General features: G+C 41.5%; 1 protein-coding gene across 3 annotated transcripts in view; it reads left to right on the forward strand.

Moving 5' to 3' along the window:
• The window catches only part of STEAP3 (STEAP3 metalloreductase), a 51,366-nt gene that overhangs the window by 18,433 nt on the left and 18,084 nt on the right, over positions 1–14,849 (forward strand). For 2 of the 3 annotated variants that reach the window (XM_028101276.2, XM_088021761.1), the window contains exon 2: positions 13,535–14,034. In XM_028101276.2, coding sequence (XP_027957077.2) covers positions 13,543–14,034 — 492 coding nt within the window. In that variant the 5' untranslated portion in view covers positions 13,535–13,542. Of the gene's footprint in view, positions 1–13,114; positions 13,222–13,534; positions 14,035–14,849 lie in introns of those variants that run through there. The other variant, XM_088021760.1, reaches the window with a different exon arrangement.

Below are 14,849 nucleotides of genomic sequence, written 5' to 3' on the forward strand. Positions count from 1 at the left end.
AATGAAATCTTGCTATTTGCGAGGAGGTGGATGGAGCTAGAGGGTATTATGTTAAGTGAAATTAGAGAAAGACAAATACCATATGATTTCACTCATATGTGGAATTTAAGAAACAACAGATGAACGTAGGAGAAGGGAAGGAAAAATGATGAAAACAGGGGGGCAAACCATAGGAGACTCTTAACTCTAGGAAACAAACTGAGGGTTGCTGGAGGGGAGTGGGGTGGGGGGATGGGGTAACTGGGTGATGGGCATTAAGGAGGGCACGTGATGCAAAGATCTTTGGGTGTTACGTGCAACTGATGGATCACTAAATTCTACCCCTGAAACATAATAATAATGACAATAATAATAATAATAATAATAATCACTTCTAATATCAAGAAAGAAGATGTTAGTTGAAAAAAAAAGAATAATGCTCCTACATGCACAAAATGACATAGGATTACAAAGGAGACCAATTATAGTGAAACATAGTTCCCAAAATATGTTTTTAATGTGTCATAGTAATAGGCATGCTTCTTTATGAATACATTAAATAACATCTAGTGGCTGGTCTAATATTTACTATAATTTTATTTTTTTTAATTTTCCCTCACCCTCACTGCGGTATGATTAACAAAACTAAAGGTATACATTGTGATGTTTTGATACACAAGTGAGATCATGCATTATTTGTTGTTCTGTGTTGGCTGATTTCACATAACAATGTCCTCCAGGTTCATCCATGTTGACACAAATGTCAGGATTTCCTTCTTTTTTGAGGTTGAATAATACTCCATTCTGTGTATATACCACATTTCCTTTGTCCATTCATCACCAATGGACACTCCCGTTGTTTCCATATCTTGTCTACTGTGAGTGATGATGTAGTGAACATGGGGTACATATATATCTCTTTGAGATAGTGATTCTTTTTTTTTTTCTTAAAGACTTTATTTATTTGTCAGAGAGAGAAAGTAAGAGAGAAAGACAGCACAGGCAGAGGAAGAAGCAGGCTCCCCATTGAGCAAGGATCCCGATGTGGGACTCGATCCCAGGACCCCAGGATCATGACCTGAACCAAAGGCAGATGCCTAACCGACTGAGCCACCCAGGTGTCCCTGAGATAGTGATTCTATTTTCTTTGAATACATACTCAGAAGATGGATTGCTAGATCATATCATATTTCTATTTCTAGTATTCTGAGGAGCCTCCATGCTGTTTTCTATAATAGCTGCACCAATTTATATTCCCACCAACAGTGCACAATGGTTCTCTTTTCTCCACATCCTCCCCAACACTTATTATCTTTTGAGTTTTTGGTCTTTTTGATAATAGTCATCCTAACAGGTTTGAGGAGATATATCATGGTGGTTTAGATTTACATTTCCCTAATGACTAGTGATGTTAAATATCTTTTCATATACTTATTGGCCATTTGTATGTTGTCTTTGGAAAAATGTCTATTCAGGTCCTTTGCCCATTTTTTAATGGAATTATTTGTTTGGGGGGGTTGTCTTGTTTTATTTACTATTGAGTTGTATAAGTTGTAGGAGTTCCTTACATATTTTGGAAATCAATCCTCTTTTGGATAGATGGTTTGCTAATATTTTGTCCTATTCCATAGGTGGCCTTTTCATTTTGTTTATTGTTTCATTTACTGTGCAAAAGCCTTTTAATTTGATGTAGTCCCACTTATTTGTCCTTACTTTGTTGCCTGTGCTTTTGGTGTCAAATCAAAAAACAAATAAAAAAAATCATTGCCTAGACCATGACAAGGAGCTTTTTCCCATGTTTTCTTCAGGGAGTTCTACAGTTTCAGGTTTTACATCCCTTTTGAGTAAGTCCTTAATCAATTTTAGGTTGGTTTTTGTGTATGGTGTAAGGTAAGGGTCCAATTTCATTCTTTTGCATGAGTACATCCAGTTTTCTCAGCACCATTTATTGAAGAGACTGTCTTTTCCCCGTTGAGTATTCTTGGCACCTCTTTTGAAGATTAGTTGCCCTTATATGCATGGGTTTCTTTCTGGACTCTATTTCATTCCATTGATCTATGTGTCTGTTTTCATGCCAGTACTATACTGTTTTGATTATTATAACTCTGTAATATAATTTGAAGTCAGGAAGTGATGCCTCCAATTTTGTTCTTCTTGCTCAAGATTGATTTAGCTATTTGCGGTCTTCTGCAGTTTCATACAAATCTTAGGAATGTTCTTTCTATATCTGTGAAAAATGCCATTGGAATTTTGATAGAGATTGCCTTAAATCTGCAGATCACTTTGGGTACTATGGACATTTTAACAACATTAATTCTTTCAATCCATGAACATAGGATACATTTCTATTTATTTGTGTCTTGAATTTCTTTCGTCAGTGTTTCATAGTTCTCAGTATACAGATATTTCACCTTTTTGGTTAAATTTATTTTTAAGTATTTTATTCTTTTCGACGGCATTGTAAATGAGATTACCTTCTTAATTTCTTTTTTGGATAGTTCATTGTTAGTACTTAGAAACACAATTGATTTTTCTATGTTGATTTTGTATCCTGCAACTTTACTGAATTCGTTTCTTAGTTTTAACAGGGTTTTTTGGTGGGGTCTTTAGAGTTTTCTATATGTAAGATCATGTCATCTGAGCAAACAGAGACAAATTTTACTTCTTCCTTTCCAATGTAGATGCCTTTTCTTTTTTCTCTTGCCTAACAGCCCTGGCTAAGACTTCTTGTACTATGTTGAATAGAAGTGTCAAGAAGGTCATCCTTGTCTTCTTCCTGATCTAAAAGGAAAAGCTTTCAGCTTCTTACCATTCAGTATGATGTTAGGTGTGGGCTTGTCATATATGATCTTTATTATGTGGAGGTGTACTCCTTCAATACCAGTATTGAGTTTTTATCATGAAAGGATGTTTAATTTTGCCAAATGCTTTTTTTCCATGTGTTGATATGACCACATGATTTTTATCCCTCATTCTGTTGATGTGCATCACATTTATTTACTGGTTTGCATATGTTGAACCATCTTTGTGTCCCAGGGATGAATCCCACTTGATTGTGGTATAGGATCCTTTAATTTTCTTTAATTTTTTATTGTTATGTTAATCACCATACATTACATCATTAGTTTTTGATGTAGTGTTCCATGATTCATTGTTTGTGCATAACACCCAGTGCTCCATGCAGAACGTGCCCTCTTTAATACCCATTACCATGCTAACCCATCCTCCCCCTCCCCTCTAGAACCCTCAGTTTGTTTTTCAGAGTCCATTGTCTCTCATGGTTCGTCTCCCCCTCCGATTTCCCCCCCCTTCATTCTTCCCCTCCTGCTATCTTCTTCTTTTTTTTTTTCTTAACATATACTGCATTATTTGTTTCAGAGGTACAGATCTGTGATTCAAGAGTCTTGCACAATTCACAGCACTCACCATAGCACATACCCTCCCCAATGTCTATCACCCAGCCACCCCATCCCTCCCACCCCCCCCCACTCCAGCAACCCTTAGTTTGTTTCCTGAGATTAAGAATTCCTCATATCAGTGAGGTCATATGATACATGTCTTTCTCTGATTTACTTACCTTGCTCAGCATAACACCCTCCAGTTCCATCCACATCGTTGCAAATGGCAAGATCTCATTCCTTTTGATGGCTGCATAATATTCCATTGTATATATATATACCACATCTTCTTTATCCATTCATCTGTCGATGGACATCTGGGCTCTTTCCACAGTTTGGCTATTGTGGACATTGCTGCTATAAACGTCAGGGTGCACGTACCCCTTTGGATCCCTACATTTGTATCTTTGGGGTAAATGCCCAGTAGTGCAATTGCTGGATCATAAGGTAGCTCTATTTTCAACTTTTTGAGGAACCTCCATACTGTTTTCCAGAGTGGTTGCACCAGCCTGCATTCTCACCAACAGTGTAAGAGGGTTCCCCTTTCTCCGCATCCCCGCCAACATCTGTTGTTTCCTGACTTGTTAATTTTAGCCATTCTGACTGGTGTGAGGTATTATCTCATGGAGGTTTTCATTTGGATTTCCCTGATGCCGAGCGATGTTGAGCACTTTTTCATGTGTCTGTTGGCCATTTGGATGTCTTCTTTGGAAAAATGCCTGTTCCTGTCTTCTGCCCATTTCTTGATTGGATTATTTGTTCTTTGGGTGTTGAGTTTGATAAGTTGTTTCTAGATTTTGGATACTAGCCCTTTATCTGATATGTCATTTGCAAATATTTTCTCCCATTCTGTCGGTTGTCTTTTGGTTTTGTGGACTGTTTCTTTTGCTGTGCAGAAGCTTTTTATCTTGATGAAGTCCCAATAGTTCATTTTTGCCCTTGCTTCCCTTGCCTTTGGCGATGTTTCTAGGAAGAAGTTGTAGCAGCCAAGGTGGAAGAGGTTGCTGCCTGTGTTCACCTTTAGGGTTTTGAAGGACTCCTGTCTCACAGTTAGGTCTTTCAACCACTTTGAGTCTATTTTTGTGTGTGGTGTAAGGAAATGGTCCAGTTTCATTCTTCTGCATGTGGCTGTCCAATTTTCCCAACACCATTTGTTGAAGAGACTGTTTTTTTGCCATTGGACATTCTTTCCTGCTTTGTCAAAGATGAGTTGACCATAGAGTTGAGGGTCCATTTCTGGGCTCTCAATTCTGTTCCATTGATCTACGTGTCTGTTTTTGTGCCAGTATCATACTGTCTTGATGATGACAGCTTTGTAATAGAGCTGGAAGTCCGGAATCGTGATGCCGCCAGCTTTGCTTTTCTTTTTCAACATTCCTCTGGCTATTCGGGGTCTTTTCTGGTTCCATACAAATTTTAGGATTATTTGTTCCATTTCTTTGAAAAAAGATGGTATTTTGAAGGGGATTGCATTGAATGTGTAGATTGCTCTAGGTGGCATTGACATCTTCACAATGTTTGTTCTTCCAATCCATGAGCATGGAATGTTTTTCCATTTCTTTGTGTCTTCCTCAATTTCTTTCATGAGTATTTTATAGTTTTCTGAGTACAGATCCTTTGCCTCTTTGGTTAGATTTATTCCTAGGTATCTTATGGTTTTGGGTGCAATTGTAAATGGGATCGACTCCTTAATTTGTCTCTCTTCTGTCCTGTTATTGGTGTATAGGAATGCCACTGATTTCTGTGCATTGATTTTATATCCTGCCACTTTACTGAATTCCTGTATGAGTTCTAGCAGTTTTGGGGTGGAGTCTTTTGGGTTTTCCACATAAAGTATCATATCATCTGCAAACAGTGAGAGTTTGACTTCTTTGCCGATTTGGATGCCTTTTATTTTTGTTGTCTGATTGCTGTGGCTAGGACTTCTAATACTATGGTGAATAGCAGTGGTGATAGTGGACATCCCTGCCATGTTCCTGACCTTAGGGAGAAAGCTCTCAGTTTTTCCCCATTGAGAATGATATTCGCTGTAGGTTTTTCATAGATGGCTTTTATGATATTGAGGTATGTACCCTCTATCCTTATACTCTGAAGAGTTTTGATCAAGAAAGGATGTTGTACTTTGTCAAATGCTTTTTCTGCATCTATTGAGAGGATCATATGATTCTCGTTCTTTCTTTTGTTAATGTATTGTATCACGTTGATTAGCGAATGTTGAACCAACCTTGCAGCCCAGGGATAAATCTCACTTGGTCATGGTGAATAATCTTTTTAATGTACTGATGGATCCTATTGGCTAGTATTTTGGTGAGAATTTTTGCATCCATGTTCATCAAGGATATTGGTGTGTAATTCTTTTTGATGAGGTCTTTGTCTGGTTTGGGGATCAAGGTAATGGTGGCCTCATAAAACGAGTTTGGAAGTTTTCCTTCCACTTCTATTTTTTGGAACAGTTTCAGAATAGGTATTAATTCTTCTTTAAATATTTGGTAGAATTCCCCTGGGAAGCCATCTGGCCCTGGGCTTTTGTTTGTTGGGAGATTTTTGATGACTACTTCAATTTCCTTAGTGGTTATAGGTCTGTTCAGGTTTTCTATGTCTTCCTGGTTTAGTTTTGGTAGTTGATACATCTCTAGGAAGGCATCCATCTCTTCCAGGTTATCTAATTTGCTGGCATAGAGTTGCTCATAATATGTTCTTATAATTGTTTGTACTTCTTTGGTGTTGGTTGTGATCTCTCCTCTTTCATTCATGATTTTGTTGATTTGGGTCATTTCTCTTTTCTTTTTGATAAGTCTGGCTAGGGGTCTATCAATCTTGTTAATTCTTTCAAAGAACCAGCTCCTAGTTTCATTGATCTGTTCTACTGTTCTTTTTGGTTTCTATTTCATTGATTTCTGCTCTGATCTTTATTATTTCTCTTCTGCTGGGTTTAAGCTTTATTTGCTGTTTTTTCTCTAGCTCCTTTAGGTGTAGGGTTAGGTTGTGTATTTGAGACCTTTCTTGTTTCTTGAGAAAGGCTTGTATTGCTATATACTTTCCTCTTAGGACTGCCTTTGCTGCATCCCAAAGATTTTGAACAGTTGTGTTTTCATTTTCATTGGTTTCCATGAATTTTTTAAATTCTTCTTCAATTTCCTGGTTGACCCACTCATTCTTTAGTAGGATGCTCTTTAGCCTCCATGGATTTGAGTTTTTTCCAACTTTCGTCTTGTGATTGAGTTCCAGTTTCAAAGCATTGTGGTCTGAAAATATGCAGGGAATGATTCCAGTCTTTTGGTACCGATTGAGACCTGATTTGTGACCTAGGATGTGATCTATTCTGGAGAATGTTCCATGGGCACCAGAGAAGAATGTGTATTCCGTTGCTTTGGGATGGAATGCTCTGGATATGTCTGTGAAGTCCATTTGGTCCAGTGTGTCATTTCAAGTCTTTATTTCCTTGTTGATCTTTTGCTTAGATGATCTGTCCATTTCAGTCACGGGGGTGTTAAAGTCCCCCACTATTTTTGTATTGTTGTCGATGTGTTTCTTTGCTTTTGTTATTAATTGCCTTATAAAATTGGCTGCTCCCATGTTAGGGGAATAGATATTTACAACTGTTAGATCTTCTTGTTGGATAGACCCTTTAAGTAGGATATAGTGTTCTTCCTCATCTCTTATTACAGTCTTTGTTTTAAAATCTAATTTGTCTGATATAAGGATCGCCACCCCAGCTTTCTTTTGGTGTCCATTAGCATGGTAGATGATTTTCCACCCCCTCACTTTCAATCTGGGGGTGTCTTTGGGTCTAAAATGAGTCTCTTGCAGACAGCATATCGATGGGTCTTGTTTTTTAATCCAATCTGATAGCCTGTGTCTTTTGATTGGGGCATTTAGCCCATTTACATTCAGGGTAACTATTGAAAGATATGAATTTAGTGCCATTGTATTGCCTGTAAGGTGACTGTTACTGTATATTGTCTGTGTTCCTTTCTGGGCTATGTTGCTTTTAGGCTCTCTCTTTTCTTAGAGGACCCCTTTCAATATTTCTTGTAGGGCTGGTTTCGTGTTTGCAAATTCCTTTAGTTTTTGTTTGTCCTGGAAGCTTTTTATCTCTCCTTCTATTTTCAGTGACAGCCTAGCTGGATATAGTATTCTTGGCTGCATATTTTTCTCATTTAGTGCTCTGAAGATATCATGCCAGTCCTTTCTGGCCTGCCAGGTCTCTGTGGAGAGGTCTGTTGCCAATCTAATGTTTCTGCCATTGTAGGTTACATATCTCTTCTCCTGAGCTGCTTTCAGGATTTTCTCTTTGTCTCTGAGACTCATAAGTTTTACTATTAGATGTCGGGGTGTTGACCTATTTTTATTGATTTTGAGAGGGGTTCTCTGTGCCTCCTGGATTTTGATGCCTGTTTCCTTACCCAAATTAGGGAAGTTCTCTGCTATAATTTGCTCCAATATACCTTCTGCCCCTCTCTCTCTTTCTTCTTCTTCTGGGATCCCAATTATTCTAATTCTCCCCTTGTGATCCAGTAGTTGTTTATCTCTCTTTTTCTCAGCTTCTTTATTTTCCAACATTTGGTCTTCTATATCACTGATTCTCTCTTCTGCCTCATTTATCCTAGCAGTTAGTGCCCCCATTTTTGATTGCACCTCATTAATAGCCTTTTTGATTTCGACTTGGTTAGATTTTAGTTCTTTTATTTCTCCAGAAAGGGTTTCTCTAATAACTTCCATGCCTTTTTCAAGCCCAGCTAGTATCTTTAAAGTCATAATTCTGAACTCTAGGTCCTACATCGTACTAATGTCCGTTTTGAGTAGGTCCCTGGCAGTTGGTACTACTTCTTGTTCTTTTTGTTGAGGTGACTTTTTCCATCTCATCATTTTGTCCAGAGGAGAATAGATGAATGCGAGAACAGAATGCTAACAGGGTAATAACATCCCCAGAAAATATACTCTAAACAAATCAGAAAAGACCTGAAACTGGGGGAAAAGAAAAGGAAAGAAAGAAAAAAGAAAAAGAAAAAGATAAAAACAAACAAAAACAGAACAAAACAAAACAAAAACAGAATATGATCAAATATGATCAGGCTGGTGCATAGATCAGTGCCACACACTAGATTTTGGGTGTATTTTTGTCTGTTAGAAGAAAGTGCCTCCCAAAATTTTAAAGAAAGAAAAACTTATATATGTACAAAAATAAAGGTTGATATGATAAAGGGATGTAATATGACTGTAAAGATGAAAATTATTTTAAAAAACTATAAAAGGAATTGATAAAAAGTTGTTTGAAAAAAGAAAGAAGAGGATTAAAAAAAAGGGAGAGAATGTGATCAGGCAGGAGACTAGAACAAAGGCATACACTAGAGATTTAGGGTATATTTTGATCTGTTAGAAGAAACTGTATCTCAAAATTTTTAAGGAGAGAACGACTTATATATATATGCCAAAAATAAGGGTAACTACTATGAAGGGATAGAATATGACTCTAAAAATGAAAAATAAAAATGTTTTTAATAAAGAGATTGATAAGATGTTGGTTGAAAAAGGGAAAAAGGAAAATTAAGAAAAAAAGACAGATAAAAAAATTAACTTTGAAAGACTAAAAAATCATGGTAAAAAAAGCTATGAATTCTGTGTGCAATATTCCCCTAGCGCTGGCGTTCTCCCATTCTCATTGATCGGGTAAACTTGGTCTTGGCTTGCTGGCTGTTCCTGCTGATCTTCTGGGGGAGGGGCCTGTTGCCGTGGTTCCCAAATGTCTTTGCCGGAGGCAGAATTGCCCCGCCCTTGTCCGACCGGGCTAAGCAAGCTGCTCAGGTTTGGTCTCAGGAGCTTTTGTTCCCTGCAAGCTCTCCGTACAGCCTTGGAGGACCAGGGTGAAAATGGTGGCCTCCCAATCTCCACCCGGTGGAGCTGAGAACTCGGGGCCCCACTCCTCAGTGCGCCCCCAGAGAAAAGCAGTCAGTCACTCCCGTGTCCCCGGTCTCCGGCCGCACTCCGTGCTCACCCGGCCTGTGACCGAGTGTTTCTATGTCTGGCACCCGACCCCGTGTGGAGTCTCCAAACCCAGCAGATCCCTGCAGTGCGTTCCCGCGCCGCTCCTCCCCGGGGAGGAAGGGGAGTCTCCCCGGATCTGCCGCTTGTTGGGTCCCTGCTGGAGGAGCAGTGGCCCGACTGGGCCGCAGATCACAGTTTATGGCAACCCTGAGCTGAGAGCCCGTGCCTCGGCTCCGTCTCTGCAGCCGGCTTCCCCGCTCCGATACCTGGGAGCTCTGCTGCACTCAGGCACCCCCGGTCTTTCTGTGACCCCGAGGGTCCTGAGACCACACTGTCCCGCGAGGGTTCCACCCCCTGCTTAACCACTGGAGCGACGTCACTCAGCGGAGCCAACTTCTAAAAGTTCCGATTTTGTGCTCTGTGGCTCTAGCACTTGCCAGAAGCGGCCGACGGAGGCCCCTCCCCCGCCGTCTATCCTCCCGAATATCACCTCGGATTCACTTCTCCGCACGTCCTACCTTCCAGTAAGTGGTCGCTTCTCTGTTCAGAGAGTTGTTGCTACTCCCTTCTTCGATCTCCTGTTGAGTTTGTAGGTGTTCAGAATGGTTTCATCCCTATTCAGCTGAATTCCTGAGACCAGACGAAATCTAGGTCTCCTACTCCTCCACCATCTTGCTAAGCTGGGTATAGGATCCTTTTAATGTGCTGTTGGATTTAGTTTGCTAGTAGTTTGTCAAAGATTTTTTCATCTGTGTTAATCAAGGGTATTGGCCTGTAATTTTCTTTTCTTGTGGTGTCCTTATCTGGCTTTGGTATCAGGGTAACACTAACCTCATAAAATGAGCCTGAAAGTGATCCTTCCTCTTTGATATTTTGGAACAGTTGGAGAAGGGCTAGCATTAAATCTTCTTGAAATGCTGGGTGGAAGGGCCACGGGGGTGGCTCAGTCGTTAAGTGGCTGCCTTCGGCTTGGGTCATGTTCACGGGGTCTTGGGATCAAGCCCTGCATCGGGCTCCCTGCTCGGCGGGAAGCCTGCTTCTCCCTCTCCCACTCCCCCTGCTTGTGTTCCCTCTCTCTCTGTCAAATAAATAAATAAAATTAAAAAAAAAAAAGAAATGCTTGGTGGAAAATTTCTTATTACTGATTCAGTCACCTTACTCATTATTAGCTTGTTCAGGTTTTCTATTTCTTCATGATTCAGTCTTGGTAGATTATAGGTTTTTAGGAATTTATCCATTTCCTCTGGGTTGTCCAGTTTGTTGCCATATAATTGTTCATAATAGTCTCTTATGACCTTTGGTATTTCTGTTGTATCAGTTGTAATGTATGTTTCATTTTTTATTTGGAGTCTGTTTTTTCTTAGTCTAGCTAAAGTTTTGTCAATTTTGTTCATCTTTTCAAAAAACCAGGTTTTAGTTTCATTGTTCTTTTCTATTGTTTTTCTAGCCTCTATTTCATTATTTCTACTCTGATCTTTGTTATTTCCTTCCTTCTGCTAGAACTTTGGAATTGTTCTTTTTCTAGCTCCTTGAGGTGTACAGGTAGGTTGTTTGAGATTTTTCCTTTTTTGTAAGGTACACATGAAGCTACAAACATCCCTCTTAGAACTGCTTTTGTTGCATCCCATAAGTTTTGGTATGTTGAGTTTCCGTTTTCATTTGTTTCAAGATGTTTTGGATTTCCCTTTTGATTTCTTCCTTGGCTCATTGGTTCTCCAAGAGTGTATTACTTTTTTGGGTGTTGAGTTTGATAAGTTCTTTATAGATTTTGGGTAGTGACCCTCTATCAGATAGGTCATTTGCAAATATCTTCTCCCATTCCACAGGTTGCCTTTAGTTTTGTTGATTGTTTCCTTTGCCGTGCAGAAGCTTTTATCTTGATGAAGTCCCAATAGTTCATTTTTGCTTTTGTTTCCCTTGCTTCTGGTGACGTGTCTAATAAGTTGCTGTAGCTGAGATCAGAGATGTTGCTGCCTGTGTTCTCCTCTAGGATTCTGATGGATTCCTGTCTCCATTTAAGTCTTTCATCCATGTTAAGTTCATTTTTGTGTGTGGTGTAAGAGAGTGGTTCAGTTTCATTCTTCTGCATGTGGCTGTCCAATTTTCCCAACACCATTTGTTGAAGAGACTGTCTTTTTTCCATTGGACATTCTTTCCTGCTTTGTCGAAGATTACTTGACCATAAAGTTGTGGGTCCATTTCTGGGTTTTCTGTTCTGTTCCATTGATCTATGTGTCTGTTTTAGGAGCCAGAGTGTGTTATGCTAAGCAAAATAAGTCAGTCAGTGAAAGACAGATACCATATGATTTCACTCATATGTGGAATTGAAGAAACAAAACAGATGAACACATGGGGGGGAGGGCGGAAATGGAGAGAGGGAAACAAACCATAAGAGACTCTTAGAGAACAAACCGAGGGGTGATGGAGGGAGGGGGGTGGGGGATAGGTTAGATGGCTGATGGGCATTAAGGAAGTCACTTGTTAGGATGAGCACTGGGTGCATGTAAGTGATGAATCACTGAATTCTACTCCTTACACCAGTATTGCACTGTATGATGACTCACTAGAATTTAAATAAAAATTTGAAAAGAAAAAAAGTGTATTACTTAATTTCCACATATTTGTGAATTTTTCCATTTTCTAGTTATATACCACTGTGGTCAGAAAAGATACCCCCTATGATTTCAGTCTTCTTAAATTTGTAAGACTTCTTTTATGACTTAATGTGTGATCTGTCCTGGACGATGTTCTGTGGATGCATGAGAACGTGTATTCTGCTGCTGTTGGATGGGATGTTCCGTATATGTCTGTTGGGTTTGTTTGGTCTCACGTATAGTTCAAGTCCAACGTTTCTGTGCTGATTTTGTCTGGATGATCCATCCATTGTTGAGAGCAGGGTAGTGAAGTCCCTTATTATTATTGTGTTGCCATCTATTTCTCTCTTCACATCTGTTAATATTTGCTTTATAAATTTATTATATATTTATCCTGTCTGCCATAATTTTAAGTGAGTGATAAGCTTAAATAGTATCTGAAGAACTCTTTCACAATTAAACTTGGGATATGGTCAGCACTGGCTACCACTGACCACTATTGTGGTCTGCTGCTTACGTTCATGCTCAAAGGAAATGGCAAATTTCAGTTTGAAGCTGGTGCCAAGGCCAGCAGAACTTTTCCCACCCAAGTTTACTATGAATTCCTGGCCCAAGGCCAGATTTTCCACCGTGGGCACTCATCTGTCAGGCTCAGTAAAGGAGATCCCAGGGCACCCATGCAATCTCAGGGTCCCACTCACTGTCACGTTCCACTCCAGTCCTACCCTCAGAGAGCAGATGTCAGTGTTCGTTTGTTCACTCAGCAGACGTCGAACACCAGCTCTGTACCAGGCCCTGGGACGAATGGTGAGACCCAAATTCAAGTTAGATGAGGTCCCTGCCTCCAAGCTGCTCATCATCTACTCGAGGAAGAGCACAGAGGTACCTTCCCAAAATGCAAAATGTAAACAAGCACAGGGACATGTCGCCGTTCCTGGTAATCAGATAACACTTGGTGGGAGTGAGGTCGGGGTCACTCCTAGACAGTAACGCTATCCCTCCATCTCTCACATACTCCTTTGAAAAGAAGTATGGCACCGCATAGCACTCATCATGGAAGGTGGTGTTTTGTTTTGTTTTAAGCATTCTTTTTTTTTAAAGATTTTATTTATTTATTTGAGAGAGAGCGATCACGAGCAGAGGGGAGGGATAGAGGGAGAAGCAGACTCCCCGCCGAGCATGGAGCCCTACGGAAGGCTCGATCCCGGGACCCTGGGATCATGACCCAAGCTGAAGGCAGATGCTTAACCGACTGAGCCACCCAGGTACCCTCATCATAGAAGTTCTATATACTTCTTTCTCAGCACTCTTGCAAATTTGCACATTTGTGCCAAGGAAATAATTCAGGACAGAGGGTGGAGGGCAGAGGTCCTTCCCCATCTTCCTGACTTTGTGCCGTCCTTGGGAAGGTGCTAGGTCTCGCTCAGCCCACCCCCTATGCTGGCACCTGCTAACGCCATGGAGCTCTGTTGGGTGAATGTTTGACCACCATGTGGTTACAGTGGACAAGAAAGAGGAAGGTGGTATGAAGGACAGTCTGGGAGCTCTCCACTGATCAAGTTCCTGCTTTCCTTCCAGCCACCCAAATGTCAGGAGAGATGGACAAGCCACTGATCAGCCGCCGCCTGGTGGACAGTGATGGGAGCCTTGCCGAGACCCCCAGTGAAGCCCCCAAAGTGGGCATCCTGGGCAGTGGGGACTTTGCCCGCTCCCTGGTCACACGCCTAGTGGGCTCTGGCTTTAGCGTGGTGGTGGGGAGCCGCAACCCCAAACGCACGGCTGGGCTGTTCCCCTCAGCGGCACAAGTGACTTTCCAGGCGGAGGCAGTGGACTCCCCTGACGTCATCTTTGTGGCCATGTTCCGGGAGCACTACTCCTCACTGTGTGGCCTCAGCGACCAACTGGCTGGCAAGATCCTCGTGGATGTGAGCAACCCCACAGAGCAGGAGCACCTCCGGCACCGTGAGTCCAATGCTGAGTACCTGGCTTCCCTCTTCCCCACCTGCACGGTGGTCAAGGCCTTCAATGTCATCTCCGCCTGGACCCTACAGTCCGGCCCAAGGGATGGGAACAGGCAGGTAGGTGCTGGGGGCATACCAGCCATCAAAACAATAAATATAAATGGCTAATTTTCGTTGCAGGCCCTCAGTGTGCCAGCCTCATCTCACATGACTGCAGAGTTCCATTTTACAGAGCGGGAAACTGAGGCTCAGCGATGTTAATGAACTTACTTATACCAGCTCCCACAGCTGGAGAGCTGGGATGTGAACCCAGTTTATATGAACCTGAAATCCATGTTCTTTCTTCTGTGGTAACTCAATTTCTGAGGGGGCAAGGAGGAAGGGGCTTTCTTTTTACTATCTGGAGTCAAGAAGAGGAGAGATTGTGCTTTGAGAATGGACTTAGAAAGAGGAAAGCAACACATTTATGTGCCAGGTCCCAAGGAAGCAGGCAGGTCCCAAACTTCAGTGCTTGGATTCCAAGAACTTCCAAGAACTAAGTTGGTTTCCTAGAATAGTCAATAGTGGGTTTTTTCTGGGGGTGGAAAATGGCTCCAGGAAATGGCCAGAGCTGCATACAGTTCTTGGCAAAAGGGGCTCCTATGACGAGGTGGTTTTTAATGCTGAGAGGCCACCTGCATTTGCCTGGAGGAAGGATGTCAGGCTCTACGTGTGTGAGAACTTCCACCAATTTGTCCAGCCCAGATGCCTCACCTGCTCAGCTCTGTGCCAGCCTGTGGGAGAGCGCACAGGGGTCTTGCCGCTCCTGACTGGAGGGCCCTACGTGTGGCTTGCGCTGTGGGACTCCCGATGTGGACAGGCAAGGAACAGGGCGTGAAGGCCAGATGGCAGGGCCTAGAAGGAAACAGAGCTAGCGGCTGGCTAGGGAAGAC

The sequence above is a fragment of the Eumetopias jubatus genome, unplaced genomic scaffold, assembly GCF_037043125.1.
Source record: "Eumetopias jubatus isolate StellerSeaLion01/CBP00866 unplaced genomic scaffold, mEumJub1_p1.0 scaffold_3, whole genome shotgun sequence".
NCBI lineage: Eukaryota > Metazoa > Chordata > Mammalia > Carnivora > Otariidae > Eumetopias > Eumetopias jubatus.